We start from the raw sequence: 14079 nt of genomic DNA, 5'->3' as shown, positions 1-14079 counted from the left end.
GTTATAGTAGATTATGTCTATAATTGTGGGAATACTGCCATGTATTTCACTTTTAAACGCTGTGTAAATGTAAATGACATAATAATGTTTAACCAACCTCTAGAGGAGAGTCTGGTTCGTCCAGGATGCTCTTTTCACTCTGCATCCTCTGCATCGTCCCCGTTGAACCGGGCTCCATGATCAGCACGTTCTGACTACCGGCTCTGCCGAACTTACAGTCACTCTTTCTGGAGTCAGTGGTCCTGCACACCTCGTAGTTGTACACGTGTTGGAGAGTCCCTGTCCCCAAAGTGTCTGAGTAACGTGGTGGATAATATGGAATCACAGGCAGGTTGGAGTGATACAGGATGCGAGACTGTCTCCACCTGTACACTTTGACTGATATGATGACCACTAAACACGTGATGAACAGGAAGGAAACCACAGCCAGAGCCAGCACTAAGTAAAAAGTCAGGTTGTCATTGTACTCCTTGTCGTGTGTAAAGTCCGTGAACTCCGACAGCACTTCAGGGAAGCTGTCCGCCACCGCCACGTTAACAATGACTGTAGCTGAACGAGAGGGCTGCCCGTTGTCCTCCACTATAACACTCAGCCTCTGCTTGACTGCGTCTTTATCAGTCACTTGGCGGATGGTTCTGATTTCTCCATTCTGTAAGCCCACTTCAAACAGCGCCCTGTCTGTGGCTTTCTGCAGTTTATAGGAGAGCCAGGCGTTCTGTCCAGAGTCCACATCCACAGCCACCACTTTAGTCACCAGATAGCCCACATCTGCTGAACGAGGCACCATCTCAGCCACCATAGAGCCCCCAGTCTGGACTGGGTACAGAACCTGAGGAGGGTTGTCGTTCTGGTCCTGGATCAGGATTTTCACCGTCACATTACTACTGAGTGGAGGAGAACCTCCATCCTGAGCTTTGATAATGAAAACCAGCTGTTTCATGTTTTCATAGTCAAAGGAGCGCATGGCGTGAACTACTCCACTTTCAGCATTTACAGAGACATATTCAGAAACGGCAGATCCTCCCACATTACTGTTCTCAAGAATATAAGATATACGGGCATTCTGGTTCTCATCAGGGTCTTTAGCTTTTAGGGTCAAAACTGAGACTCCTGGAGAGTTATTCTCTCCAATAAACGCACTGTAAACGCTTTGTGAAAACAGAGGAGCGTTATCGTTCACATCAGAAACCTTGAGGTTAAAGGTTTTCTTTGCTGAGAGAGGAGGATTTCCTGCATCTGTCGCAACAATAGTGATGTTATACTCTGAAACACTTTCTCTGTCTAACAGTGTATCTGTTACTAAAGTGTAGTAGTTCCTTAAATTTGACTTCGTTTTAAACGGGGCATTTTGTTCTACTTTGCATGTTACGTGACCGTTGTCTCCAGAATCCAGATCTTTAATATTAATAATTCCAATAGTTGTTCCAGGTGGAGAATCTTCTGATACTGGACTAGTGAATGACATGACGCTTATGAGAGGGGCGTTGTCATTCACATCACTCACTTCGATTACGACTTTACTGGAATCAGTCAGTCCTCCTTGATCTTTTGCCTCAAGTCTAAGCTCGTATTTTTTGTCCTTTTCATAATCTAGTGAGCCTGTTATTAAAATGACTCCACTGTGTTCATTTATAGTGAACACGTTTTTGAGACCACTGCTGACATCTGAAAACGAGTACGATACTACACCATTGGAACCGAAATCTGCGTCACTGGCGTTAACAGTAATAACATAAGTGTCTCTGGGAGCGTTTTCCATAACTGTGGCTTTATAAACAGACTGATTAAATACAGGCGCATTATCGTTAGCGTCTAAAACAGTGATTTCTATATTTACTGTACCAGATCTCTGTGGAGTTCCGCCATCTACTGCTATTAGCTTCAGAGACAGAGTGGGGTTTGTCTCCCTGTCTAATGGTTTCTGAAGAACCATCTCTGCAAATTTCTTTCCATCGGCATTTGAGTTTTGCTTTAAATCAAAATGATCATTTTCTGTTAAGAAATATTCTTTAAGTCCATTAACACCAACATCGAGATCTTCTGCACTAGTCAATGGAAAACGAGATCCAATGTTAGCTGACTCACTGATTTCAAAATGGATATTATCTTTATTAAAAACTGGCGAATGATCGTTAACGTCTGTTATTTCTACCGTAATTTGATGAAGCTCCATGGGATTTTCTAAAAGCACCTCAAAGCTGAAACTGCACGGCGTCACGTCGCCGCAAAGCTGCTCTCGGTCTATTTTCTCGTTCACGACCAGAATCCCTTTGTCTGTCTTCAGCTCGGTGTAATGCATGTTGTCTCCAGTCACGATACGGGCCCGACCAGAACGAAGCCTTTTCACATCCAAGCCAAGGTCCTGTGCTACGTTACCGATTAGGGAGCCTTTCTTCATCTCCTCCGGTATGGAATATCGGATGTGTCCGTTCGCCATCATGAAATAAAAAAGCAAGAACAGAAGCTGCCAAAGCTGTCGGCGACCAAAGCACCATTTCCCGCAGTGAGCGCAAGACGATATTCCACAAGCCATAGGGAAAGAAAAACAACGAAGATTTCCTCTATGTCGATTCAATCACGCTTTTAGAAGTGAACTAAATCTCCAATAAAGGCAAATGATGTACTGCTTTAAATCAACTATCTGAAGAACTACGTTACTGAAACGAACACGTTCATGCTCGAATGTCTGCCGACAAAACTCTGCTATGCCTCTCATCACACGGCAGGAAAGGAGGAGACAGTGTTGTTAAAGACATAATGTTGCATTGACCAACAGCGTCCCTTAGAGTCTAAAATAAGTAGACACATAAAAAATAACAATTTTTAGGAATATCACTACGATGCAAAAGGAAAAAAAAAATATATAATGCCTATGAACATGATGAAAACAAAACAAAATAAAACAAATCCACTATGGATCCAGGTATGCTTTTATCAAGGCTCTTTAGCTAGAAAAAATAAAAGTAGCAAAAACAAAAGCACAAAAGAGGTCTAAAATATAAATCATAACCTAGATATTATGAAGACTGAATTAGAGTTTGGAAAGCAGGAAAGAGAAAGTGCTACTGATTGATAAATTTAAACACTGAGAAGAGCAGATTGATATATATATGAATTTATTAAAACTGTGTTTTTAAAAAGTTTGCTTACGTTTATTTGACCTTTAGCTGACCAAATACCCTGTGCTGCATTAGGTCTAGTAAGATAAAAAAACAATATAGCAATGAGTTAGGTTGTATGTCAGAATAACGACTTAATAAAACAAATCAATTGGTGCAAAAATAATTAACTGTAAATGAGATGCAAAGAGACTTGTGACTATTTGACGTTCTGAAGTCCAAGAATCCACGAACTTAAAGTAAGCACTACGCTGTCCGTGGTGCTGAAAATGAGTGTAGAGCGAAACAAAGACGAAAACAGTATAATTTAACCAACCTCTACAGGAGAGTCTGGTTCGTCCAGGATGCTCTTTTCACTCTGCATCCTCTGCATCGTCCCCGTTGAACCGGGCTCCATGATCAGCACGTTCTGACTACCGGCTCTGCCGAACTTACAGTCACTCTTTCTGGAGTCAGTGGTCCTGCACACCTCGTAGTTGTACACGTGTTGGAGAGTCCCTGTCCCCAAAGTGTCTGAGTAACGTGGTGGATAATATGGAATCACAGGCAGGTTGGAGTGATACAGGATGCGAGACTGTCTCCACCTGTACACTTTGACTGATATGATGACCACTAAACACGTGATGAACAGGAAGGAAACCACAGCCAGAGCCAGCACTAAGTAAAAAGTCAGGTTGTCATTGTACTCCTTGTCGTGTGTAAAGTCCGTGAACTCCGACAGCACTTCAGGGAAGCTGTCCGCCACCGCCACGTTAACAATGACTGTAGCTGAACGAGAGGGCTGCCCGTTGTCCTCCACTATAACACTCAGCCTCTGCTTGACTGCGTCTTTATCAGTCACTTGGCGGATGGTTCTGATTTCTCCATTCTGTAAGCCCACTTCAAACAGCGCCCTGTCTGTGGCTTTCTGCAGTTTATAGGAGAGCCAGGCGTTCTGTCCAGAGTCCACATCCACAGCCACCACTTTAGTCACCAGATAGCCCACATCTGCTGAACGAGGCACCATCTCAGCCACCATAGAGCCCCCAGTCTGGACTGGGTACAGAACCTGAGGAGGGTTGTCGTTCTGGTCCTGGATCAGGATTTTCACCGTCACGTTACTGCTGAGTGGAGGAGAACCTCCATCCTGAGCTTTGATAATGAAAACCAGCTGTTTCATGGTTTCATAGTCAAAGGAGCGCATGGCGTGAACTACTCCACTTTCAGCATTTACAGAGACATATTCAGAAAGGGCAGATCCTCCCACATTACTGCTCTCCAGAATATAAGATATACGGGCATTCAGGTTCTCATCAGGGTCTTTAGCTTTTAGGGTCAAAACTGAGAATCCTGGGGAGTTATTTTCTCCAATAAACGCACTGTAAACGCTTTGTGAAAACAGAGGAGCGTTATCGTTCACATCAGAAACCTTGAGGTTAAAGGTTTTCTTTGCTGAGAGAGGAGGATTTCCTGCATCTGTCGCAACAATAGTGATGTTATACTCTGAAACACTTTCTCTGTCTAACTGCGTATCTGTTACTAAAGTGTAGTAGTTCCTTAAATTTGACTTCATTTTAAACGGGGCATTTTGTTCTACTTTGCACGTTACCTGACCATTGTCTCCAGAATCCAGATCTTTAATATTAATAATTCCAATAGTTGTTCCAGGTGGAGAATCTTCTGACACTGGACTAGTGAATGACATGACGCTTATGAGAGGGGCGTTGTCATTCACATCACTAACTTCAATTACGACCTTACTGGAATCAGTCAGTCCTCCTTGATCTTTTGCCTCAAGTCTAAGCTCGTATTTTTTGTCCTTTTCATAATCTAGTGAGCCTGTTATTAAAATGACTCCACTGTGTTCATTTATAGTGAACACGTTTTTGAGACCACTGCTGACATCTGAAAACGAGTACGATACTACACCATTGGAACCGAAATCTGCGTCACTGGCGTTAACAGTAATAACATAAGTGTCTCTGGGAGCGTTTTCCATAACTGTGGCTTTATACACAGACTGATTAAATACAGGGGCATTATCGTTAGCGTCTAAAACAGTGATTTCTATATTTACTGTACCAGATCTCTGTGGAGTTCCGCCATCTACTGCTATTAGCTTCAGAGACAGAGTGGGGTTTGTCTCCCTGTCTAATGGTTTCTGAAGAACCATCTCTGCATATTTGTTTCCATCGACATTGGAGGTTTGCTTTAAAACAAAATGATCATTTTCTGTTAGAAAATATTCTTTAAGTCCATTAACACCTACATCGAGATCTTCTGCACTAGTCAGTGGAAAACGAGAGCCCGTGTTAGCAATTTCACTGATTTCGAAATGGATATTATCTTTATTAAAAACTGGCGAATGATCGTTAACGTCTGTTATTTCTACCGTAATTTGATGAAGCTCCATGGGATTTTCTAAAAGCACCTCAAAGCTGAAACTGCACGGCGTCACGTCGCCGCAAAGCTGCTCTCGGTCTATTTTCTCGTTCACGACCAGAATCCCTTTGTCTGTCTTCAGCTCGGTGTAATGCATGTTGTCTCCAGTCACGATACGGGCCCGACCAGAACGAAGCCTTTTCACATCCAAGCCAAGGTCCTGTGCTACGTTACCGATTAGGGAGCCTTTCTTCATCTCCTCTGGTATTGAATATCTGATGTGTCCGTTCGCCATCATGAAATAAAAAAGCAAGAACAGAAGCTGCCAAAGCTGTCGGCGACTAAAGCACCATTTCCCGCAGTGAGCGCAGCACGATATTCCACAAGCCATAGGGAAAGAAAAACAACGAATATGTCCTCTCATTCGACTCGATCTAGCTATTAGAAAAGGTACTGAATGTCCCAGTAGAGATATGATAGTTTAAATCAACCTTCTGAAAAACCAAGTTACTGAAACGAGTAGGTTTAAGCTTGAATGTCCGCCGTCATGAATTTGCTATGTTTTTCATCACACGGCAGAAAGGGAGGGGACAGTGTGGTTAGAGACACAATGTTGCATTGACCAACAGCGTCCCTTAGAGTCCAAAGTCAGTAGGGACCTCACAAATAACTAAATTTAGAAATAATACGGCATTGCGCAATTGTAAAATTGTATTGCATATTTAAAAAAAACTATTATAAAAAGACAATTTTAGCTGTGCTACTATTATTGGCAAAGACAATGCGCAAAAAAAACGTTCTAAACATTTTTCTAGCACACCGATTTTTATGACATCTGAGTAACTATTTGGAAAACAAAAAAGTGCGACTGGTTGTCTATTCAACGGCCACCAGGGCAATTTGAAGTCAATACTGTCTGAAAAAATGCTAGAATAGTATACAGTTTGTCATGTACGATAGTGGACGAGAGACTAACCTGCAGTAGGTTTTCTTTGCAGATAAAAAAAAACAAGCAACTTAGAATAAGCACTAAGCTGTCCATGGTGCTGAAAATAACTGTCGAGCGAAACAAAGACAAAAAAGCATAATTTAACTAACCTCTAGAGGAGAGTCTGGTTCGTCCAAGATGCTCTTTTCACTCTGCATCCTCTGCATCGTCCCCGTTGAACCGGGCTCCATGATCAGCACGTTCTGACTACCGGCTCTGCCGAACTTACAGTCACTCTTTCTGGAGTCAGTGGTCCTGCACACCTCGTAGTTGTACACGTGTTGGAGAGTCCCTGTCCCCAAAGTGTCTGAGTAACGTGGTGGATAATATGGAATCACAGGCAGGTTGGAGTGATACAGGATGCGAGACTGTCTCCACCTGTACACTTTGACTGATATGATGACCACTAAACACGTGATGAACAGGAAGGAAACCACAGCCAGAGCCAGCACTAAGTAAAAAGTCAGGTTGTCATTGTACTCCTTGTCGTGTGTAAAGTCCGTGAACTCCGACAGCACTTCAGGGAAGCTGTCCGCCACCGCCACGTTAACAATGACTGTAGCTGAACGAGAGGGCTGCCCGTTGTCCTCCACTATAACACTCAGCCTCTGCTTGACTGCGTCTTTATCAGTCACTTGGCGGATGGTTCTGATTTCTCCATTCTGTAAGCCCACTTCAAACAGCGCCCTGTCTGTGGCTTTCTGCAGTTTATAGGAGAGCCAGGCGTTCTGTCCAGAGTCCACATCCACAGCCACCACTTTAGTCACCAGATAGCCCACATCTGCTGAACGAGGCACCATCTCAGCCACCATAGAGCCCCCAGTCTGGACTGGGTACAGAACCTGAGGAGGGTTGTCGTTCTGGTCCTGGATCAGGATTTTCACCGTCACATTACTACTGAGTGGAGGAGAACCTCCATCCTGAGCTTTTATGGTAAATTCCAATTGTTTGATTTGTTCATAATCAAACGAACGTACAGCCCGAATCACACCATTTTCTGAATCAATTGACAAGTAGTCAGATATTGGAGTTCCTCCGATCTCGCAGTTTTCTAAAATATAGGAAACACGGGCGTTGTGGTTTTCATCTGGATCTTTCGCATCCACACTTAGTACAGAAACACCTGGAGAATTATTCTCTGCCATCAATGCACTGTATGTGACTTGTGAAAATAAAGGTCCATTATCATTGACATCCGATATTTTTAAATAAAATATTCTTTTTGTCGAGAGTGAAGGCGATCCGGCGTCGGAGACGTTAACAGTGATGTTACACTCTGGCAAAATCTCACGATCCAATAAGGCATCAGTTACCACTGCGTAGTAATTTCTGACAGTGGATTTGATTTTAAAGGGAACGTTGCCTTCAATTGAGCATTGCACCTGGCCGTTTTTACCAGAATCTAGATCTTTAACATTAATTATGCCAATAGTGGTACCAACTGGAGAGTCTTCAGAGACAGGACTAGTGAATGACATAACATTAATGACCGGTGCATTGTCATTTACATCGATAACTTCAATTTCAACTTTGCACGAGTCTGTCAGTCCGCCTTCGTCCTTAGCTTCAACCCTGAACTCGATTTTTCTGTCTCTTTCAAAATCGATGTCTTTTGCAACGTATATTTTTCCAGTAGCTTCATCTATTTGGAACAAATCAGCTAGTCCTGCTTTTGATTTTGAAAATGAATATGTAATTACACTATTCAGATCGCTGTCTCTATCGCTCGCATTTACTGAGGCAATATAAGTACCTTTGGCTGCATTTTCAGTGACTACAGCCTTATATACTGATTGATTAAACACAGGGGCATTATCGTTGCTATCTAAGACACTAATGCCTATATTTACTGTACCGGATCTCTGAGGATTTCCGCCGTCCACAGCCAACAGTTTAAGAGACATGCGTGGCTGTTCTTCTCTGTCTAAGGCCTTCTGCAGCATCATCTCTGCATATTTACTGCCGTCCGGGTTAACGTGCTGTTTTAAAACAAAATTGTCGTTCGGAGTTAAGATGTAGTTTTGCAGAGTGTTTTCTCCGACGTCGGCATCGTCTGCACTCTCCAAAACAAAACGCGATCCGAGCGCCGCTGATTCACTAATTTCAAATTCAATGTGGTTGTTCTGGAAACTGGGAGCATTGTCGTTTATGTCTAATACTTCTATGGTCACGGAGTGCAACTCCATTGGGTTTTCCAGCAAAATCTCAAAGGTGAAGCTACAAGGTGTGGTGTCTCCACAAAGCTGCTCCCGATCTATTCTCTCATTCACGACTAGAATCCCTTTGTCTGCCTTCAGCTCCGTGTACTGAACGTTTTCTCCCGTCACTATGCGAGCTCGTCCAGAACGAAGCCTTTTCAAATCAAGTCCGAGGTCTTGTACGATGTTACCAACAAGGGACCCTTTCTTCATCTCCTCCGGGATCGAATACCTTATTTGAGCTTCCGTTTGTTTAGGAAAAAAACATAAAAAAATAAACAAATATGCTGCTCTCCGCAGTCGCCATTTTACTCCTCTGTCTCGATCTTGTTCTTTAAATGCCATATGGAAAAAGAAAAAAGTATATGACTTTATAACCAAGGTTTTCAATCCAGTAAAAAAGAGCTTATCCAGGTCGAGTCAGAGACTTTTAAAGAGACTGTGACTGTGGCAAGCCTGGCCCCGTATGAAACAAAAATCCTCAGATATTATGACACGGAGGGACAGGGGAGGGAACATTGCTGCCTCACCAGGCACTGCAGAATTGATTCACCATGCAACAGCGTCACTTAGAGGCATAAACGCGATTCTGTATTAACATGCACCAATCTACAGGCCTGGTTATGACGTGTGTGTCATTCTTTTTGCAGGTTCATCAAAGTGCATTAGTTGAGACAAGAAACAAATCACTATATAAACCTGACGTTTTAATTTTGCACTCTGCTAATAGTCAATATTTCTTTGTAGAAAAAACATCATACTGTATAAAATACTAGGGAACAAAGCAAGCGAAACAGGAAGGTACAAATAATGGTACATTTGAAAACTCAACATTTCACAGCAAAGTAAAAGGGGGAGTGATATAGAGAGTGATTGTTTCTACAAATTACATACCCAACACCCAACGCCTTCAATCTAAATCCTACGGAAAATTAAGATCTCAGTACAAAGCAATGCTTCAGCACCTTGGACAGCGAAGAAGCTGCAGAAATCACAGTTTGTCTTTTGCCTTCTTTGCTATGGTGCATGGTAAGAACTTACCAGGGTAGACATGGGAGAAAGGGCTGATGACTGCTTTGCTCTCTGGGTTGTGTCAGTTCCAACATCATCCACGCTAACCAGGCTTTGAGCCATAGGCTGCATATACTTCACATCACTCTTTCTGGAGTCAGTGGTCCTGCACACCTCGTAGTTGTACACGTGTTGGAGAGTCCCTGTCCCCAAAGTGTCTGAGTAACGTGGTGGATAATATGGAATCACAGGCAGGTTGGAGTGATACAGGATGCGAGACTGTCTCCACCTGTACACTTTGACTGATATGATGACCACTAAACACGTGATGAACAGGAAGGAAACCACAGCCAGAGCCAGCACTAAGTAAAAAGTCAGGTTGTCATTGTACTCCTTGTCGTGTGTAAAGTCCGTGAACTCCGACAGCACTTCAGGGAAGCTGTCCGCCACCGCCACGTTAACAATGACTGTAGCTGAACGAGAGGGCTGCCCGTTGTCCTCCACTATAACACTCAGCCTCTGCTTGACTGCGTCTTTATCAGTCACTTGGCGGATGGTTCTGATTTCTCCATTCTGTAAGCCCACTTCAAACAGCGCCCTGTCTGTGGCTTTCTGCAGTTTATAGGAGAGCCAGGCGTTCTGTCCAGAGTCCACATCCACAGCCACCACTTTAGTCACCAGATAGCCCACATCTGCTGAACGAGGCACCATCTCAGCCACCATAGAGCCCCCAGTCTGGACTGGGTACAGAACCTGAGGAGGGTTGTCGTTCTGGTCCTGGATCAGGATTTTCACCGTCACGTTACTGCTGAGTGGAGGAGAACCTCCATCCTGAGCTTTGACGCGTATTTTAAATTCTTTGACTTGTTCATAGTCAAGTGAACGCAAAGACTGGATAACTCCACTTTCCGCATTAACCGAGAAATAAGTGGAGACCGGATTCCCACTAATCTCGTCGTCAACAAGAAAGTATGATATGCGCGCATTTTGACCATGATCTGTATCTGTAGCGTTAATTTGCAAAAGAGCAACACCAGGAGAATTGTTTTCCTTCACCTGAGCAGTGTAGACAGATTGGCTAAAGGTTGGAGCATTGTCATTAATATCAGTCACTTCTAAAAAGACAGTTTTTCTGCTCGATAAAGCTGGTAAACCTTCATCTGTCGCAATTAGATTGATATTGTACTTTGATCGCGTTTCTCTGTCAAGGCTTTGGTCTGTTACCAATGTATAATAATTTCTGAGAGATGACTTGATTTTGAAAGGAAGATTATCATCTATATTTAAACGAACTTGTCCATTTTTACCAGAATCTTTATCCTGGACACTAATCAATGCTACAACTGTGCCAGGGGCCGACTCTTCAGAAATTTTCCCAGAATATGAAGCCAGAGTAATTGCTGGAGTGTTATCATTCACATCTGCTATGTCGATGATTAATTTGCTTGCGCCCACCACCCCCCACGGGTCTTTTGCTTGAATGTTTATTTCGTAATTTGGAGAAGCCTCGTAATCAACCTCTCCGGTGAGTTTAACATCTCCGGTATAGGGATTTATTTCAAATGGGCAAGGGTCGCCCTCTTCTAGGTGCGTGAAGGAATACGTGACGTTGCCATTGTAACCCTGGTCTGCATCTGCAGCACTGACTCTAGCAATAACAGTGCCTCGCAACAGATTTTCCGGAACGGAAGCCCTATATAAGGCCTGGGTGAACACGGGTGCGTTGTCGTTAGCGTCCAGAACAGACACATTTATCCTGACTGTCCCTGACCTCTGCGGTTCCCCACCGTCCACAGCTGTTAGTATGAGCGTGTGCTCGCTTTGTTTCTCGCGATCCAGGCTGTTCTGCAGCATCAATTCAGCGTATCTACTCCCATCTGATTGCGTGTGCTGCTTGAGGACAAAATGTTCATTTGCTTTTAGGGAATAGCTTTGCAGCGAGTTTATTCCTACATCCGGATCAGCTGCGCTATCGAGCAGGAACACAGTCCCTGTAGGCGTCGATTCACTAATTTCCAAATTAATGTCCTTTTTGGGAAAAGCAGGCGCGTGGTCGTTTACGTCTTGTATTTCGATGGTAATGGAAAATAATTCTAGTGGATCTTCAAGGACAATTTCCAGACTGAAACTGCACGGAGATTTCTTTGCGCATAATTTTTCTCTGTCGATTCGTTCGTTGACAACAATCTGCCCTTTGTTCTGGTTAAGCTCCACATATTTGCTGTCGCCATCTATAACGAGTCGGGCCCGACCAGCAACCAACCTTTTTATATCCAGGCCCAGGTCTTTTGCAACGTCTCCAACGATCAGTCCTTTCCTCATCTCCTCTGGTATAGAATAGCGAATTTGTCCGGTAGTTGATGCAACAACGCACAAAAACAAAATGGAGATTCCCCATTTCAACGAAGCGCCTTTGCGTTTCTCAAAATCCATTGCTTTCCGTAAATGCTTCTTGGGTTTAAAATGCCACAATAAAATGCTATTGTCTATAGATACTTTGTCGCTCACAGTATGTCATGAAGCGTCAAAGCGCCACCCAAACTAAGGCTGATTTTGACCACTTCGCCAATTTCGTTCAAATCAGGGTGTAGACTTTGTGTATGTCATAAGACCGATATTGGTCAGCTTAGGCAACAGCACCACCAATAGGAAAATACACAAACAACAAGAATGACGGCACTTTTTTTGTCGTCTGTTTGTCTTTCTGTCTGTTTGTCTTTCTGTCTGCCTGTCTTTCTGCCTGTCTGTCTGCCTCTCTGTCTGCCTGTCTCTCTCTCCCTTAATCTCTCTATCTCTCTATCTCTCTATCTATCTATCTATCTATCTATCTATCTATCTATCTATCTATTTTACATAACCCTGCATAGTCATAGTCCCTCCTCTGCTCCAATCTAACTGATCCATCCAAGTGACCTACATTTCAGCGGTGAAATAAACATACTGCAGCACTCGTTCACAGGCATGACTAGACCTTCTATAGTGTAATCCTTACTGTATAGTTGTGGATAATGTAGGAATTACCAACAATTTGTACTGTAATGTATGTCAACATGGCATTGTGCTTTGGATCACAAGATTTCAGAGGAAAATATTGCTGTTGCAATGCACAGCATGCTGCGCACAATGATTGTGCATTATTCAGGGAATGACTGCAAAGCAAAAGCCAGGGTGATTAATATTTATGTAAATACCTATGGTAGAATCAAACGAAGCCGGCAAACAGAGCAGAGCAGCTGTTTGCATTACAAGACTGTCTGTTAGAATGTCAGACATATGGCGTATATGACTGGTTTCACTACAAGTCAAATAAAGAGAGAGAAAGGATGATAGAGAGAGACTGAATGTGGGTCAGCTGTGTTTTGTATTGATTGTGGAAGCTCAGTGTGGTGTTGGGGCTGCAATGGAAACAGGAGTAACAGTGTGTGTGAGATTAGGAGACAAACAAATCATGTGTCTTACCTGTGTGATCGAAAAGGAAGCCCATTCAGGAAAAACATGGAAAAAAGAAAAAGAAAACAAGACAGTTAATACACATTCAGGAAACTTACAACTCATCCTGTCACAAGTAAATGCATGATGCTTGGATTCTTCTTCTCAAAGCCATGTTCATACTGTTTCTTTATTTTCCAACAGTGCCAAACCTGTCGTCTTGAAATATGTTTTTTGACCTAGATATGAGTGATAAAAATGTATTAGCACTGCTTGTTTTCTTTAGTTAGGAGTATGCGTGTGCCTGGAGCGATAGGTCCAATAAGAACACGGTGAGATTTATCCGTGAATTCCTTTAATAGGAAAAATATCTACTTACCACCATGACATAAGAAAACACACCAACACTGAAGCAGGCACACCACCAGACCATGTCTGACCTCAGAGCAGCCCGTGAAGTTATAAGTTAAAACAATATTAATAATAATGATGATGTGCTCCAGAGGCCATCATATTACTAGCTGATAAAAGAAAAGGCATCTCTAAGCGTCCCTCATGCAACAGACATGTGAAAGATATGGCAGTATTTCACTACTAAAGGGGTACAATGCACATTGCACCTGTAATTACACAAAGAATCATGTCTTTCAACAATTATTGTACACAGATAGCAATTCAACATATTGTGACGGTATCTAGGCATCTCTATTAGAACCAGGAAGCAGGTAGAAGGCTGCTCTTGGGTTTGATGGCTTGTGCATGTAACACAGAGAGACCTTTTGTTCCAAACACCTATCGACAGCTCAGCACCAAAAGGTCAATCACACACATCATCCCTGCTGCGGTGCTGAACATTAAACACACTAAACACGTTATTTACAACACTGCTCTAACACGCATAACCTCAAACGTTCCCAAATTGCCTACGAGACACACATAACCAACCCTGGGCCGCTACAATATTTTGCACTGT

General features: G+C 43.0%; 4 protein-coding genes across 21 annotated transcripts in view; all 4 read right to left on the bottom strand.

Moving 5' to 3' along the window:
- Positions 1 to 14079, bottom strand: part of LOC114864326 (protocadherin gamma-A11-like) — a 265898-nt gene that overhangs the window by 122230 nt on the left and 129589 nt on the right. The gene's annotated exons all lie outside the window — the stretch shown is intronic.
- On the bottom strand, positions 77 to 2683 carry LOC114864354 (protocadherin beta-4-like). Its single transcript, XM_055512235.1, has one exon. The coding sequence runs from the start codon at positions 2531 to 2533 to the stop codon at positions 89 to 91; it is 2445 nt and encodes an 814-aa protein (XP_055368210.1). The 5' UTR covers positions 2534 to 2683; the 3' UTR covers positions 77 to 88.
- Positions 3412 to 6050, bottom strand: LOC114864936 (protocadherin beta-4-like). Its single transcript, XM_029165951.3, has one exon. It carries the CDS (start codon positions 5902 to 5904, stop codon positions 3427 to 3429), a length of 2478 nt encoding a protein of 825 aa, XP_029021784.1. The 5' UTR covers positions 5905 to 6050; the 3' UTR covers positions 3412 to 3426.
- On the bottom strand, positions 6250 to 9689 carry LOC114864355 (protocadherin beta-16-like). The gene has a single exon (XM_029165191.3). It carries the CDS (start codon positions 9009 to 9011, stop codon positions 6570 to 6572), a length of 2442 nt encoding a protein of 813 aa, XP_029021024.1. The 5' UTR covers positions 9012 to 9689; the 3' UTR covers positions 6250 to 6569.

The sequence above is a fragment of the Betta splendens genome, chromosome 10, assembly GCF_900634795.4.
Source record: "Betta splendens chromosome 10, fBetSpl5.4, whole genome shotgun sequence".
NCBI lineage: Eukaryota > Metazoa > Chordata > Actinopteri > Anabantiformes > Osphronemidae > Betta > Betta splendens.
The sequence above is the reverse complement of the archived record's forward strand: the minus strand, read 5'-3'. Positions and strand labels throughout refer to the sequence as shown.